This window comes from Petaurus breviceps, unplaced genomic scaffold, assembly GCF_028583685.1.
Source record: "Petaurus breviceps papuanus isolate PSGF00001 unplaced genomic scaffold, PetGlider_PUasm1.0 80, whole genome shotgun sequence".
Taxonomy (NCBI): domain Eukaryota; kingdom Metazoa; phylum Chordata; class Mammalia; order Diprotodontia; family Petauridae; genus Petaurus; species Petaurus breviceps.
The window spans coordinates 3097678-3116005 of record NW_027186540.1 but is presented as its reverse complement, the minus strand read 5'-3'; the positions used below and the strand labels follow the sequence as shown (position 1 = coordinate 3116005).

At 39.7% G+C, this 18328-nt stretch overlaps 1 protein-coding gene across 40 annotated transcripts in view; it reads right to left on the bottom strand.

Annotated features, from left to right (window-relative positions):
- Positions 1 to 18328, bottom strand: part of LOC138175978 (CUGBP Elav-like family member 2) — a 697415-nt gene that overhangs the window by 27574 nt on the left and 651513 nt on the right. For 16 of the 40 annotated variants that reach the window (XM_069106622.1, XM_069106621.1, XM_069106593.1 and 13 more), the window contains 2 exons: positions 3969 to 3995; positions 2379 to 2510 (listed from right to left, as the gene is read on the bottom strand). In XM_069106622.1, the coding sequence (XP_068962723.1) occupies positions 2379 to 2510; positions 3969 to 3995 (159 nt within the window). The remainder of the gene's footprint in view (positions 1 to 2378; positions 2511 to 3968; positions 3996 to 18328) is intronic. The other 24 variants (XM_069106595.1, XM_069106611.1, XM_069106607.1 and 21 more) reach the window with 3 other exon arrangements.

The following is an 18328-nucleotide window of genomic DNA, read 5'->3' as shown; positions in this document are numbered from 1 at the left end:
TGAACACTAAGATTATAAGATAGCCCAGCACATTCATCAGACCCAAGGCCTATTTTCTGTTTTCACACATGACAGCATCTAAAGCTTGACTCAATGACAAAAAGGCACAAGCTACTTCATAATAGAAGGGTAGGGTCATTCTGAAATCAGATCTGTTCTTTCTGTTTTTTCTAGAACCATACATACCTAGAATTGCACAAATAGAGAGTTTCTCAATGCCTATTTAAAAAGCTTGTGTCCTTGCCAGAAGCAAAACTTGTGTTAACCCAAGACCCCATGCAAGAGCTCACCAATGTTCTTGGACATTCAAAAATGCACCACCCAAACCCCTCATGATCATGGTGGAAAAGTCACAACAACAACAATAACAGCATAACAACAACAATGATGACAACAACAATAACAACAAAACTTGGCAAGAAAATAGGACAGCACAGACAAGAGGATAGCTATCATGCACAGCAATGCAAGTGAGCACATGGTGCTGAGGAGGACATCCGTTCCTGCTGGCCTGTTAGCTTAGGGACCAAAAGGCTGCTGGGTGATCAAACCCCTTTCCTTCTTTGGGGGGAACTGGGTCCAGGGGCAGTAGAAGCAACATGAATGGGATTAGAATGTATGTATGTGAATATTGAAAAACAAATTCAAAATTCCAACCACTCCCCCCAACCCCCAAACAAAACAAAACACCATCAACAACAAAAATAAAAAACAAAGCCCCTAAGATGGGGAAAAGAAAAACTTAGGTGAAGAGACAAGTAGGGGTTAGAGCTCTCTCAACCTACATACAGAGAGAAGAGCTGTTCTGTTCCAGAAGCAAAGACCCTTCTGCTCAGATCTGAATGCTGTTAGGGGTGAGAGATGTGAAGCCTGTGCCACGTGGCTTTTGTCACAAAACATTTATGTGTGGCATACAGATACTTTTAAATGACTGTTACCCCCTCACATGCTGCTATCCTTGCCAACTGTGCCTTTATTTGGGAGGGTCAGGGTAACAATTTTTTTTTCTTTTGGGGGGGAAGTGCGTAATTTTTTTTGTCCCCCTTATGAAATTGGTGGCTGATTTCTGCTCTAGTGATTCTATGTTTTCCCACATGGCAAATGACCACTAATATTTTGGGAAGAACAACCCCCCTGCTATATACACACTCTGCAATTCCTCTATTTCCTACTTTTATACCATGTGTTTTCCTTTCAAGACTTTTTATTCAGATAAATTGTGGGCTCCTTTACACTTACAAAACTCAAGTTTACAATTCCATTGTCTTAATTCTGAAGTACAAAGTTGTTGGATTGTGGTTGGGGGGGGGTCATCTTTTTTTTAACCTTAATAAAAGGCTCCCTCAATATAACAGAGCTACAAATGCGGTCAACTGTCCAAGGGACCCCCTGATTCAGGGCTCAAAATATCCAGTTGTATGCTTACTACAGCCTACAGCTTTAAAAATCTGGCTAGCCACTGGGCTGAAGAAACAGATGCTCAGCTGGCTCCCACATACCTGCTGTTTCCTTGCCAGCCTTGTGTGCTGCCAGAGGGGAATGAGCCTGAGGCAAAAGTGTATTCTTTGCGGCTTGGGGCAGAGGAGCAGTGTTCAGTGAAAGCCGATGTCTAGTGCCACAGCATGGGCCTAAAGTCTGACCTGAAGACTAGTGGTGTCCTGAATTGGCACTTCTCCATGCACTATTTCTTCCATGATAGGATGGGTGGTCTTCTCAGGATGAAAATCCCTGAGGCTCTCTGGTGGACCCCAAAAGGACTGCCTTCGAAGCAGCCAGGAGGATATTTTGGAGGCCAGACCTGATTACCTCTGGCTATAGACTATAAACAGCCAGAGTAAAATGGTGCACCTGTGGAGAATGAATGCTACCGATTGACTGGCAGAAGAATTTGCTTAATCCATCTGACTAGATAGATTTCTTGCTGCAGGTGCCCTGCACGAAGGGTCATTTCTCTATTTCCCTTTCTAAAGATCCCTTTTTTCCTGCACAATTATCATAGAAACATAAAACTGTATGGTCATTGGGGAACTTAAAGGACACCTAATTTTCAAGACTTTCATTTTATAGGTAAAGAAATTGAGGATTTAGGAGATAAAGTGACTTGCCCCAGGTTACATAATGTCTGGTGAGTGGAAGAATCTGAACTTAACATTCTTGACTCTGGGTTATTTCCACTGCACCATTCTCCCTTCAAAACAAAACAAAACAAAACACCCAACAGAAACCCCACAAAAATTGAGTTGTACTTTTTATACTATTTGAAGCATGTGTTCTTCCATCCCCAGTTACAGTTCACCCTTTCGTAGGTCATTTATGACTAATTATTTTCCCATGGTCAATATTGGGGAAGGCTGTCCACCAGAGCAGTAAATACTCACTGTTTATGGTACCTGCTAGTGCATTAATATTATTCAGTCCAACGGTGGCTCCAGCCAGTCCTTGCAGAGTCCCCAGAGAGGTCAAGGAATTCATGGCTGCACCAGCAGTGGAATTGGGAGTTGAAGCAGCCACTGGAAGGGGAAAGAGAAAGAGAAAAAAGAGACAAAGAGAAGGAAATGGGATGGGAGGGCAGGGGAGAAAGTACAAGATTAGTGAAAATTAGCCAGAAAGGAAAACTCATCTGTCATCATTACAGCAGATCAAGTTGATGAGTCTTTAAATCACAATATGCAAACATATAAAGCCTGGCTTCACATTTCACAAGCAGAAAGTGTCTATAGGCCCAAATATGGCAATTTAGGTAGTCTTGATGATAACAATACTTTAATACAACAGTGCTATGAGTGGATATAGACTGAGTGCCTGTGATTTCACTGATATGGAAGGGTCACCCAGCCAGTATGTGTCAAAAGTTTTCCTGGCTCTAAGGCCAGTTCTCTATCTACTATACCATGGCTGTAAATGCCAATGAAAATGATCATTGCTAGTCAGTAAGAAAAGAACTGAATATTGGGAGGGATGGATCATGCATCAATCAGCCAGTAGGGAGGTGAATTTTCTCTTACTCCTAAGCTGTTCTGAGGGCTCCAGTTCCCTATTTCCAATTGTTTGCCCACTAGCATCTCATACTAAACATGTCCCAAACTGTACTCATCAACTTTCCTCAAAAATATGTCCCTTTCCCTAACTTCTCTATCACTCTTGAAGATAACATCACCATTCCAGTCACCTAGGCTTATAACCTTCTCTTTATCTCTGCCTCATCAGTATCCTTCCTCTTACTACTTCATTCGATCCTAGTCACTCTATTTTGACATGATCTCTTATAATAATCGTCTCCTTTCCAACCCCCAAATAATCATCCTAGTTAGGACTTCATCTCTTCTTGCCTAAATTATTGGAGCAGCTTCAAAATTGATCTCCCTGACTTTAGCCTTTTGTCCAGTTCATCCTTCATAACACTGCCTGAATGGTCTTCCTAATGTGCTGCTCAGATCCCATCACTCTTCCCCTCAAAAACCTTCAGGGTCTTCCCACTGCCTACTATATAAAATATACATCCCAGCTCTGGGCATTCAAGACCTTTCACAATCTGGCTCTAATATAGCTTTTCAGCATCATACCCCATTACTCTGCTTCACCTATTTTATTCTCCTGCCAAAGTGGAATATTTTTCTTTCCCTACCTTGCCTTACTCATCTTCTTGGCTTTGCTCATCTTCTGTCCTTCCCGGAATGGATTCTCTTCCCCTAATCGGTTTTCTGGCATTTCCATATTTGAAGTCCCTCTGAAGCCCAACTTAATTGTCACCTCCTCCATGAAGCTTTCATAAGTACATATTCCAGCCTTCTCCTTTGCACTTATGCCCCTCTCTTATACAAGTTATTCGTGTATATTATTCCCCTCCCTCCATACAGTTCCTTCCTAGTCCCTCAAGAGTGGGGACTAAGATTCAATACAATGCCTTGTAAACAGCAGGTGTTTAATGAGTACTTATTGAATTGTTTTGATCAATTAAGTATCCTTACCATTCAAGTTTTTTTTTCTAAAAAAATCTGTAACAAAAGAAGGAATTAAAAGACAATTGGTTAAGTTCTTCCCCAACTACTCCTTTATTCCTGACATTATATCAGTGCAGTTGTTGCAAAACGTTGTTGATGTTTAGTCATTTCAGTCATGTCTGACTCTTCATGACCCCATTTGGGGTTTTCTTGGCAAAGATACTGGTTTGCCATTTCCTTCTTCAGCCCATTTTACAGATGATTAAACAGAGGTCAACAGGGTTAAGTGACTTGCCCAGGGTCACATAGCTAGCAAGTGTCTGAGTCTTCCTGAATTCCAAGCTCAGTGCTCTATCCATTGTGCAACCTTATGAGTACAAGATAGAACCTTGGTACATAATGGGGATGGAGAGTAAAGTCTTGAATACTCTCTCCTTGAACTATATATCCCTCCCTTGGATCTGAAAGAGAGTTCTCTGACAATCCTCAATCTGGGATGACCCTACCATTGGACTTCCCCACTCATGTTCTTGGGCTGCTAAAGGAAGTCCACGTGAGTGATGAACTTGGAAGTCAGGAAGTTCAGAATCTACATCCTTCCTGAGACATTTACTAGGTGTGACCCTGGATAACCTCTCTGTGTCTTCAACTTCAAAATGAAGGAGATTGACTTGATGGTCTCTACAGTCCCCTTCTATACTCCTATGACACTCTTCTGTGTTCTGCAGGAGTTCTCCATTGTCTCCTGGATAAAATACCCACTCCCCAGCCTGGAATACAGACTTCCACAATTTCCTTCTACCTAGCTTTCTGGCCTTATTTCATACTACTTCTCTTCATACACATTGTATCACAATCAAACTGGGCTACCAGCTATTTGTCAAACTTTACATTCTATCTAATACTGCTATGCATTTGCACAGAAGAGCTCCTGTGACTGGAATATACTTTCTTCTCACCTTTGCCCCTCAGAATTTTGGTCCTTCAAGGCTCCACCTATGTGACACCTCCTTCCTTTAAAGTCTTCCTTGATACCTCCTAGTTGTTAAGTGTTCTAATAGGAAAGGAGATTGCTATTGCTTTCTGGAGAAGCAAATGATTTTCTTTGAGACTGTGTTGTGGGTATTTAAGCTCATGTTGTAATATCAAGTGCCTTTCATATTCATTCACTCTATATTCTCCACTTCTGGTGATGTATCCTATATAAGTTGCTTATTTCTTCTTAGTAAAATTTCCCATGACTCAAGATATTCTCTGGCTTAGGCAGTCTGGATAACCCACTCTGAGTTTATATGTATATAATCTGAGTCTATATTAGCAGCAGAGCTTTCTGTGAACCTCTCTGGAGTGCTGAAGGAGAGCAGATTTGACTAAGGGGATCCAGAACTAATGGAAATTCTACCTGGAAATGATGACTCCTGATTTTGCAAAGTATATAATAGAAAGGTTAAACAGCAAGGAACTTGCTTGATAATAACTCAAAGATTTAGCAAACCCTCTAATGCCTGTCCGATGGATTTCCATGAAAGCAATCCTAGAAATGATTACAGGCATACTCCCAACTTTATTAAGTGGTATCATGAAAATATGACATTGGGTGAGAAGACATCATGGAGTGGGGGAGGGGAGGTAGTTTCATAGGAAAAATGTCACACCTATAAGTTAGTGGCCAAATGATGTTAAAGCATGATTTTATAACTTTTAGAGTATGCTTTATCACGCACCAGCAATGTAACCAATGAAGGCAAACTTATGGGGAGAATGCCTGTACCCAAATCTAAAAGAAGATAGCCATTAAAAAAGAAAAGAAAAATCAGCTTGTCCCCTCCATGTTGGTAGAGTAATTAAAAGAGTAAGCCTCTTATTTGAGCTCGGTGCCTCTCACATACATGGTAAACGATAAACACTCACTAGCTCCACCTGCCTGCCTATCTATCAATCCATCTATCAATCATCCATCATCCATCTATCACCTTTTCTGGGTGTGTGACTACTTCAAAGACTTGCATTATACCCAAGCATTCTAATCAATGGATCCCTTTGGTACACTCAGACACTGTACATCCCCATGCTGTCAAACTGAAACAGAAACTGGGACCACTAATCCCTACATAAGGATTTCTGCTTGGCTTAAGATGTAATGTTATCTATGTTTTATCGTATTTTTATTTATTTTGTTAAATATTTCCCAATTACATTTTAACCTGGTTCAACCTATACTCAAGGGTTTCTTGACCCTTGAGCAGCACTTTTATTGTAGACTACCTGCTCCCTCCTTCTCCTTGTACTTACCATCTTTGATGACTATTTGACTGGAATCATGGTCTTCTAGAAATGGTGTTTGGAGGGAAAGGAGGAAGAAAGAAGGTGATGAAACGTTCTTAAATAGCATCAGAGTCTGCTCAGCACTCTCAAGGTAGAATTCAGAGCATCCAGCAATATCTATTTCTGTGTGTCCCAATTTCTCTTCTTTGGGATGGCTAGAGACCTCATTTAGACTTCAGTTGCTTCATTCTTTGCATTTTGAACTTCCTGGCTCTTTTGGAGGTGGGGCTTCCTCACCTACCAGTGGTCAGGCCTAGAGGCACGTGCCTACCCATATTAGGCTAGCTCAGAAGCAATCCAAGAGCCTGAATAGTGAGGTAAGGTAATTTTAACACTCATCTGGGACTCTGGAATAACTCACTTGTGTCAGAAAAAGTTCCCCGGCTCTACTGTCATTTACACTAATGATAGGAGAAATGTGACTTGGTGCTAGTGAGTAGAGATTTCCTATTGATTGCTTCTGATTGTCTCCAGGGTTAAACCTGACTAAATACTGACAGACTTCATGAACTGGCTTCTTCTTGGTCTCCTCCTAGCACTAGCAAAAAATCCAAGTAAAAACTGCCCAGCAGAAGAATAGCTTGTCTAATAGGTGGTAATGTCACCTTGTTCCTGAAAAGCCCGAGTTCTGACCTCTAACATGGCTAGAAATCTCTCTCATCATGTTGCCATTCTGCCTGCATTTACTGTAATTGCTGGAGACACAGAAACACACAAAATGGGCTTTAATGACTTAGCCTTCGTGACTTGCATTTTTGTACCATCCAGTTTCCTCTCACAGAATTCATTACTTTTTCAGTCTGCACTGAAATTTTTCTTATCTCACTTTGTAAAGAGGTCACCCTGTGTCCAACCCCAGGAGAATAGTGAGAAACGAGCAAGACAGGCTGGCATGAATGAGAAAAGAGAGGGAAAAAGTCTCTCACTTGGGCACATGGCTGGTGAAAGTAAGTGGATGACAGAAGAATTCATAACATCGTGGACAAAGAAATGAACTTCAAAGACAAACCTGGTTTCAAATTCTGCCTCAGATACTTTCTAGCTGTACGACCTTGGACAAATCATCTAATTACTCTGTAGCTCAGTTTCCTCATCTGTAAAATGAGGGGATTGGACTCTGGCATTTGAAGTTCCTTTTCAGATCTTCATCTATGATCCTATGATGTCCCTGGAGCTTATATAATACCCCAGGTGGCCCTCAGGCATAAATTAAGAAAACAATTCCTCATTTTTGACTCTTTATTAAAAACAGAAGTCAGTCATAAATTCAAATAGTATTAAAAGGATCCCAGGTGGCAGAAAGCAAAGCACCCCCACTTTAGGATCAGGCAGCCCACAAGGGTGATAGATGTGAGTTAGCAAGAGAAATCTCTAAAGCTTGTCAACTTCCTTTCCACTGGCCTTATCTCTATCCTTTTGTAAGGGATGGGGGGGGGAGGATCTAGGCCAGAGGTTCTGAACATTTTGGGGTCATGGGTTCCTCTGGTAAGTATTTTAGCTCCGCAGTTAAATGATGGATGTTAAATGAGGAAAATGAAATATGCAAGATTACAAAGAAAATAAATTATACTGAAATATAGTTCCTGGTATACAGTAGGCACTTAATCAATGTTTATTGACTGTGGACTGAGTTGTATTATTTTTTAAAATAAGTTTGAGTTTTTAGTAAAACTGAGTTTTGTAATAAAAAAAAAAAAACAAAACAGAACAAGTTCATGGACCCTAGGTTAAGAACCCCTGAGAACTCTTATCAGAGTTAGCCAGCCATGTGCCTCAAGGAAGATTTGCCCCTTCAGATCCGCAGAACTGGCTGTAATGGAGCTGATGTATCAAAGCTATATGCTGCTCTTTGGTGCAGGTGGGATTGGAACCCAGTTAGCAAACCCAGAGCCTCTGAATCTGAAGTCAGTACTCTTTTTGTTATATTTAGTTGATCCAGTAGAGGATTTCGCTATTTCACTGCATGACTGTGGAATCATTTCATCCACTGTCTACAAACATGCCTACATCTCTCTACGTTTCACCATCTCTCCATGGCTACCGGACCAACAATCTGTATGCAACTTATAGTCTTGGAGAGTTTCCCAGGGATACTTTAAGGTTAAGTGGCACTTGCCTATGGTTGGACAGCTCTGATATGAGAGACATGACTTGAACCCAAGTACTCCTGAACACAGAATTGGCCCCTTGGTCTTATAGAAGGCTATAATACAGGGAAATAGAAAATCCAAGAGGGTACCCTGGTTTCTTGAAGATTATGCTGGTGGAACAAAAGCTGTGGCAGGTCTTATGAATCTAGACAGTTAAGAGTGAAATTATAGATCCCTGATAGATGGAAGTACAGGGATAGGGTCTGTATTTATGATTCCACTGGTACAGGAAACTCCCAGGTGAGGAAATTCCCTATCAGAGCAGTTGATGGTGGAGCAGTGTAGAAAGTTCTGGGCTTGGAGTCAGGAAGACCAAAATTTAAATCTGGCCTCAGACACTACCTGTGTGACCCTGACCAAATCACTTAACTCTGTTTACCTTAGTTTCCTTATCTTAAAAATGGGGATAATAATAGGACATACCTTCCAGGGTGGTTATGAGGATCAAATGAAATAACTGTAAAATACTTAGCATAGTACCTGGCACAGAGTAGGGACTATATAAAATATTACCTATTTTATATTTTTATTATTATATTTTATATTACATGTACTATATAAATGTTAGCTATTTTATATTTTTATTATATTTTATAGTATATATACTATAGAAAATGTTAGCTATTTTATATTATTATATTTCATATTACATGTACTATAGAAATGTTAGCTATTTCATATTTTTATTGTATTTTAATATTTTATATTATATACTATATAAAATGTTAGCTATTTTATATTTTAATATAGAAAACATTAACTATTTTATTATTATATTTTAATATTTTATATACTATATAAAATGTTAGCTAGTTTGTTTTCATTATATTTTAATATTTTATATGTGCTAAATGAAATGTTAGCTATTTTATATAATAATATAATATCAAATGTAACTATTATTAGATCCCTATCTTTTCTGCAACTTAGAGGCTTAGAGAGTTGCCTAGAGCACTGAGAGGTCAAGACCTGCTTAAGGTTATAGTCAGTACGTCTCAAAGGCCCATACTGTCTCCACTATGCCTGGCTAACTCATTAAAATGAGAAAAGTCCAATGTCCCGGAAGCCCTTGGCCAATGCCTTTAGAATAGCTACTGAGCCTTGAGTTTTCGTTGGGATGAACAGGTATACTTACTCCCATGTACTGTTCCTGGAATCTCTTACCTTCCAGATCCCTCTAGAAATCTTTCCTAATTTTCACAAATGAGCTCTTTCTTTGGAAATGGAAACAGCCGACAGAGCCAATCTTAATAAAGTATTCAAAAACGGAATGTTCAACAGATGTACAATAGAGAGACCCTAGACACAATAGGCAGACACAAATTAAATGCCACCAACACACATATTTTCCAATTTCTGTGTTGGCAGCCTGGCAGGATTCCGCTTGGGGTAATTGTATTCTGCCCACCTAAAATCTCCCTTTCCTCAGCTGGGCTCTGCATCCTGTATTTCTTCCCTTGAACCATTTCAGAAAATGCCAAGGGGCATTTCAGAAGGGTGGCATCTAAATGCTGCTCTATAATCACCCACAGCATGGTCCTCAGTAGAAGGTTATTTCTACTTCTAAAACAAAGAAGCTATAGTTAGAAGAGATTAAAGTAGGCGGGAAATGAGGCCTGCTCCTGCTTGCTCACTTCTACCAGAGGACAACCTGTTACTTCTAACAAGGTTATAACTGCCTTCTAAAAAAGTTGGAAGGGAGCAACCAGCCTATGGACATTTTGACCAGGAAGTGAAAAGATTGAGAAATCCATATTATTGGCTTCTCATTTGGCAAACACAATTCCTTGCCCTTTTGTACAAAGTTTGTGCTTGTATGTGGGTATATGTGTACCTGGTAAGACTTGTTGCTATAGGTGCTGCCACCATGGGGCCCCTGAGATGCTGGAGATACCATTTCACCACTCTGGGCCTCGGTTTCCTCCTTTGTAAGCTGAGAAAGCTGACTAGGAAGCCTTTGAGGTCCTTTTCAGGTATTAACCTACGAACCTATGATCGATCCCAGCTGCTCAGTTCCCCAAATAGCTATCCAGAGGACAGAATTGTGACATCATTCTGGATCTATGCTTTCTACCCTGGGACCATTAGGAAGTCCTGCTTGAATAATTCAAGAGTACAAGAGATTTAGGAGGCATTTTAAAAAACATCAGCCTCCTTCTGTTTCTATGGTCTTCAGAAGTAAAGGGCATGACTAAAATTTCCATATAGTGACCTCTCTCAAATAGATTATAGGGCTATGTCACTGGAGTTTCTTTCCTCTTCCCTTCTGGTGCTCTCTCCTCCCCCTGCCTCCCTCCCACGCCCTAATTATAGATAGGCTCAGTTGTTTGAGTGACTGATGATGAGGTTGTCATTAAAAATGAATATTATAATAATAACTTTGGGAAGTTACCCTTAAAGCCCCTCTGGATAACAGCCAATTGCAAGTAGACATTAGTGGTGGTGGTAGTGGTATTATTTAGGCAATTAGTCATGTCTGACTCTTAGTGACCCCATTGGGTGTTTCATGGCAAAGATGCTAGAGTGGTTTGCCATTTCCTTCTTCAGTTTATTTTACAAATGAGGAAACTGAGGAAAACAGGGTTAAGTGACGTACCCAGGGTCACACAGCTAGTAAGTGTCTGAGGCTGAGGTGCTCCTGACTGCAGGGCTGGCATTCTATCCACTACACCCAGTTTTTGTTTCCTTATCTTTCTGGCAGTCTAAGATTGCTCCCATTTTGGCCTGCTTCCACAAAGGGAAACTACCTACTCGAAGTCAGTGGCAGGAAGATGACTTTCAGAAGGCACATCTGTTTTTATTGCCTCAAACTCTCATCCTAAGTCTCTTTTCTTTTTTTACTGCTAAAGTCCTAGGGAAAAAAAAAATTTCTGTTTTTACTTCCTTGACTTCCAACAACTTCTTTAACACCATGGATTCTGACTTCTGGCCCTATTACTGCACTGAAACTGCTTTTACAAAGGTTACTCATAATCTACTAACTGCTAAGTCTTTCACCTTTTTCTCTGCCCTCATTCTCCTTGACCTACCTGCAGCATTTAACACTGTCATCCCCTACCTCTTCTTGGGAACTCTTTCTCCCTCTCACTGTCAAAAAAGCTAATCGAATTTTAAGCTGCATGAAGAAAGACATATGGTATTCAGTACTAGAAAAGTAATAGCCTCTCAGCATTCTCTAACCTGGTAAGACCACAGACAACTGGGAGTATTACATTCAGTTTGGAGTGCTGTATTTGAAGGCAGGCTTGGAGGGAATGTACAAGAGGAAAAATGAGAATGGAGAAAAGTCTTGGGATCAATCAACCAGCTTTGAAGTGATATGGGTCAGACATTGGGGACAGATATACAAAGAATGAAACAGTTCTTGCACTCAAGCTTAGATTCAATCAGGGAGATAATCAATACATATATAAGTTTATATAGACTATAAAGAGAATAAATCTAAATAAATGCATTATATTATAATATATTATTATGTATAGCATATAATAATATATTATTATATATAGCATATAATAATATAATGAATACAAGATAATTAAAGGGGAAGACTTTATCAATTAGGGGGTGAGGAAAGGCTTTATGTAGAGATGGTGACTGGGCTCCATTGGAAAGAGAGAGAGGTTCTTTGGTTGATTAGTGCAAGGTCTCAGAGATGGGAGATGGAGTGTCATGTGAGGAACAGGAAAGGCTAAAATGAATGGACTGGAGACTGCAGGAAGGGAGTAATGCATCATGAAACTTGGAAGGTAGACTGAGGCCGGATTACAAAGGAGTTTAAATGTTAAAGAGAGGAGATGATATATTATTCAAGAAGTAGTAGGAAGCCACTGAAGTTAATCGTGTAGAGGAGTGACAGAGTCAATTTTGTGCTTAAGAAAAATCACTTTGGGAGAACAGTTGGGAAAAAATGGATATAGGGAGAAGATGACTTGAGAAAGATATGATAACTACCTTTAAGTATTGTGAGGCCATTCTGTAGAAGAAGGTTTTGACTTGTTTTCCTGACTGCTAGAGGGAAGAACTAGAAACAATGTGTGGATGTTGCAAAGAGACAAATTTGGGAATATAATGAAAAACCTCTGAACCCTGAACCTATCCAAAAAAAGTTCCTCGAAGTACTTTGCTTAAAAAGGGACTTGATCCTCACCCAGACTTAAATATAAGACTCTGAGTGTACCCTGAGGTACATTATATATACAAACCCATTAGGAGATTGATGTGTTTGGGAGCTGTGCCACTGAGGAATGGTTGAAGGATCCTAGGTTCATAGGTCAAGGTAGAAGGGGCTTCTGAGGCTATCTAATGTAGTGCCCTCTTTTTACAGATGAAGAAACTAAGGTCCCAGGAAGTTGAATGACTAGCCCAAGGTCACATAGCTAGTAAATGTCAGAGATGGGATTTGAGACTAGGTCTTTTGACATTAGCTAACCACTGCCCCATGGTGCTTTCCTAAGGACCTGGGGATATTTAATATGGTAAGGGGAAATTTGTAGCCGGTGAGTAGGAGGATGGGAACATTATGGCAATTTAAAAATATTTGAGAAGCTATCATGTGGAAGAGGGAATAGGTTTATTATATGGTATTCTAGAGTAGGAATTGGCAAACTACAGCCCATGGACCAAATGTATGGCCCCTGAGTTAATGAGTCAAGTTCATGGGCCACATAAAAACAAGCAGGTAATCAGCCTCTGTGGACATAATGTGCCAGCTCCTGCTCCAGGAGGGCAAAATCATAATCAATGGATAAAGGTTACAAAGAGGCAGTTTTTTTCCTCAATGTTCCTTCCTTGCAATCAAGGCTCTCTGAAAATGGACTAAGTAGGGGCAGCTAGGTGGCACAGTGAATAGAGTACTGGCCCTGGAGTCAGGAGGACCTGAATTCAAATCCAGCCTCAGACACTTGACACTTTAATTAGCTGTGTGACCTTGGGCAAGTCATTTAACCCTAATTGCCCTACCTTCCCCCCTCCAAAAAGAAAATGGACTAAGTAACGATAAAAAATAGCTCATGTAAAAGTAAACTCTTTAAGGTTCACAAAATGCTTTACCCACAATGGCACCATAAAGAAAGTATTGTCTTACCATAACTTTCAGCTAAAGAAATTGATCATCAAAGGGGTGAAATGAGTTTTTTGAGGTCATATGACTAGCAAGGGGCAGAGCCAGGATTTTGACCTAGGTTTTATAACTCCAAATTCATTGAGTGCACTTTTCACTACCATTAGAGGAAACCCTCTCTCTACATGAATAAGGTAGTAAGCTCTCCTTTACTAGAAGTGTTCAAGGTTAATAAAGATTTCTACTTTGGGTGGCACTTTGGGATAGGTGAATATTAAGTTCTTGTTTTGCTCTAACAGTCCATGATGACTCATCATCAATTTTTTTTTTATAATTCTATTACATTTTCCATACAAACCGTAGTACTTGTATGTAGGTATGTAGGTAGTATATATAGCCCCCAAAGTTCAACTAATGATATGGGTCAGAATTACAATGTATTCAATTTTTACTAATGCAAAGCATCCCGTAGAACCAAAAGGCACTCCTAGATCTCTAGAGAGACTTGAATGTAATGCCTCACATTAAACAGGTGAACTCTAGCAGATGAATAGATTTTTGTTGTGACCTACTAGTACTTATTAATACTAATATACAAAGGTATATTATGAACTTTATAATTAAAGGTAAATTTATGAACTTTACAGAACTTATCAGATACTTCCTCTTTCTGTTCAGGTCTAGAGCATACTAGGATTAGATAATGTTGCTTGTTTCTAAATGTCAGAACTCAGAAAAAGGGAATTTCTTGATCTAACAAAGGCTTGATTTAAGGAAGAATTTCACAATTAGTGCTATCCAAAAGTGGAATGAGCTTTCTTGAGAAATAAAATGGATTCTCCCTCATTTGAGATTTTCAGGCAAAGACTGGAATACTTCTGAAATTCCATTATTTAGTGAGAGTTCCATACCAATATTACAACAAGTTAAACCTTATCCAGCAATTTTCCTTTTTCTTCCAGGGAGCTAGGTGGTGCAGTCGATAGAATGCCGAGTCTGGAAGTCTCAAATCCAGCCTCAGACACCAGTTTTACCTAATCCTGGGCAAGTCATTTAAACTCTGTTTGCTTCAGTTTTTTAATCTGTAAAATGGTGATAATAATGCCACCCACCACCTAGGGTTATTATGCGAATCATATGAGATAATATGTAAAATACTTAGCACAGTGTCTGGCATATAGTAAATGCAGCTATCATCATTATTATTCTCTGGTTCCTGCATTTCTTTCTCATTCAAATATACCTGCTTAATATACAAAGAGAAACAATCTTTGTTCTCTTGATGGGAGATTTATTGGTACTTTTTGTATAAAGAGGGAAGTGGGGTACAGGTAGAAACACAAACATAGCCCACTACACTGAGTGCTCCTGAATGAGAATTTATTTATGGGGTCCCTCCCATCTTTTCTCCTAACATAATGCTATCTCACTTAGTTGCCTCTGATTGAAAATTAGTAGATTCTACCATATTGTAATACATTTAGAAGCTCTCCAAAGCAGGAATCCAATTATCAGGCTTTAATCTAATTAACCTAATTACTTCCTTTCCTCCACCTCCTCTCTGATACAGTAGCTACTTTTCCTGGCTGTCAACAGCTATGACCCACAGGTGACATTCATGGGTCTTGCTCCCCAAAGTACCCAGGTACAGTGAAGGCCGGACAGCTCCACATTATGTATAACACCTATTCCTGCCCCTTGTTCTTGAAGGCTCTTTTTTTTCTTGTCCTTTCATTATCATTACACTTTACTTTTATCTCTGTTTCCCAAGCAGGATCAGATCATTTATTTTTCCCTCATCTGATTTCCTGTGACTTCATCTCAGTCTCTTCTTCATTTCCAATATTTTAATTTGTACGATATGTTTATCTGCATACTTGCCATAGCTCTATTAGAGTATAAGCTTCATGAGGGGAGGGATCCTTGTTACAATAATAATAGCTTATATTTATATAGTTTTACAAAGCACTTTACATGTGCTATCCCATTTTATCCCAGGAATGAGATAGGAAGTAGAGTGGATGGAAAGCTGACCTTAAGCAAGTAAGAAATGAGTTCAAGTCCTACCCCTGAAATGCTCTGGTTGGGTCACTTTGTTTCCCTTAGTGTCCTAGGAGATCCTCTAAGGCTCCAAGTTACAAAGGAAGTTCTGACCTTTCTTGGCAGAGGAAATTCCTTATGCCAATGAAATCATGTTCCTATCCCTTGATCTCCCACAGCAACTAAGTCAGGTAGATGATACAAATATCACCATCCCCATTGTACAGACAAAAACACCTCATAGGATTTCAGGAAAGTTGGAAGTTTTCCAGTCCAATTCATACACCCAGGAATCCCCACAGTCATACCTGACAAGGGCTGCTCAGTTTCTCTTTGAGGTTCTCCAAGAAGAGGGAATCTACTGCCTCTTAAACACAGGCCACACTTGAACGTGGTCCATTATATTTTCCTTAAGCAGTCTTTTTTCCAGGCTAAATATACCAGGTTCCTTCCCCCTATCATGAACTCAAGGCCCTTCTCTAGCCCGGTAACCCTCCTCTTGACCCTCGCTAGGTTATCTATGTCTCAGAAAAAGTAGTTCATCCAGAGAAATTTAGCAATTGGCTGAAGGTCACACTGTTAGCAAGTGGCAAAACTGGAATTTGAATTAACTGAGGCCTTTGAATTTCCACTCTGGGCTTACACTGCTGCTTATCTTTGTATCTCAGCAACTAGTATGATGCATTGCATATATTAGGAACTTAGGAAATGTTTATTAAATGAATTAATTTTAAGTTCTTTATGGCTCAGCACTTTACTGTGCCCACACCCCCCAAATGTTTATTAGGCAACATATTGTGGTTTCCAGGAAGTGTATATATATCTACTTCCTCAAACTGCCTCTTAAATTCACTTTTCCTTAGATCTACTCCCCCTGGATGGCAATAGATTAAAAAATAAAAGCCACACTAACAGTGACAACAAAAAAAGTAACACAAGGCAGCAAGAATCTGCCTTCAGTGCATTCATTAAATGCTTTCCACGGAACAATTAGGTAGTGAAAGCGCGGCGGCTTTGTGGTTTAGGAAATAAAATAATTGTAAACACAGAGAAAATTGCCTGCATTGACCAAACACACACAGGACTCTGGAGCCTGTGGTTGCTTGTCTGCCTGAAATGATCTTGGTTCCTGTGTTCCAACTGTGCAGGGAACATTGTGAGAAGGTAGAATAATTAAGCAATGACAGAGGCCCCATCATTATTAGCTAATCACAACTTGGGGGCATTAACAAAACACAGAGCATCTCTACTCCCATGGGGGCTAATTATTCTATGATAACCACACCTCCATTTTTAATTTATTCCCCAGAAGATAGGCTTTTGTGTTTTTGAGGGTGTGTGTGTGTGTGTGTGTGTGTGTGTGTGTGTGTGTGAACGATAGGGCAGGAAAAGCTGTTTGCGTTGGAAGATGATGGGAAAAGATGTTGTGATATTTTATCTCATTCCTCGAATAAGTCTTTTCTCCTGTATGGGTATCTCTTACCTTTTTCCTGATGCAACTCAGTTCTCACACAGTTGGGAGCTGCACTAGTCAGATGAGAACAATGCAATTCTGCCAACAATTATTAAACAGGAGCCTGTACTAGGCCAAGGGGAAGACACAAAGTTTATAGCCAGAGTTCATAGTAATTTCTAGCAGAGGTAGGTTTCTAAAGATAGAACCAGGTGAAAGCCAAGCTTCCTACACTCTAAGCTTCTAAAGAATCAATTGACAGTGGGTTTGGTTTTTTTTTTTAGAGGTAGTTTTAGGGGTACAGTGGATAGAATGCTGGACCTAGAGTCAGGAAAGCCTGAGTTAAAATCCAGGCTCAGACACTTATTAACTGTTTGACCCTGAGTAGCTAACTTTAGCTTTATTGTCCTCAGTTTCTCATCTATAAAATGGGGATAACAGCCCAATATCTCTCTGAATTGTTGTGGGGATCAAATGAAATAATATTTGTAAAGTGCCTTTGTAAGCCTTAAAGCACTATTTTATTATTGCTGTTGTGCTTTCTTGTTTAATTTTGAATCACTTTTAGGTCTCCTTATTATTATTATTATTACTATCTTGGGAAGTTAATATGTAAATTTAGAATAATATATGAATTTAAAAAAATTTTTCATATTAATTATATATAATTATGTAATATTACTATATAAATCCATAAATCCATATAAATGAGTCAATAAATGGGCATGCACTGTAATATCTTAGTGTCCCAAACAGTTCTACCCTGTCCTTCATTGCTTTTTCCCTATTTGCTTCCAATAACTTGTTTGTACTGTTTTTTTTGGCAAATTGTCCAGGTGAAAACCTCTTGATTACCCATCCACAGATTGGGGACCTTAACCTCTCTTATTTTAATGCCTCTGAAGACAGACAATAAAGTGGGAGATAGGGGACATGTTGGGTGAAATAGAAAAGACTTGCTTTGTATAATAAGCTCAATCTACATGATTCTGTAATTTGGGAAGCCAACCTGACCTCTCCTCCTTTTCTGGGTTTTGGCTGGTCATGGTATCTTTCATGTGCTTTCCTACGTATATAAAGCTCCATGTTCTTGGCACAGGATATCCATGTGACAGAAATGCAATGGCTTACTCATGAGACTAGAACCTGGGAAGTATAAAAGCTGCCTTTAACCCAGTTCCTCCTCACTGACACTAGATTCCAGTCTTTCTTCCTAATGACCACTGCTCACAGTGGGTCCAATCAACTGATAGGTGACAGTGAGTGAAATGTGTTCTTGGGGGAAAAGTCAAGAGACAGACCTCCTTCCTGTTTGCCAAGGGGCGGGTCCCTAGAGTGGAAAGACCTTTGACTTCAG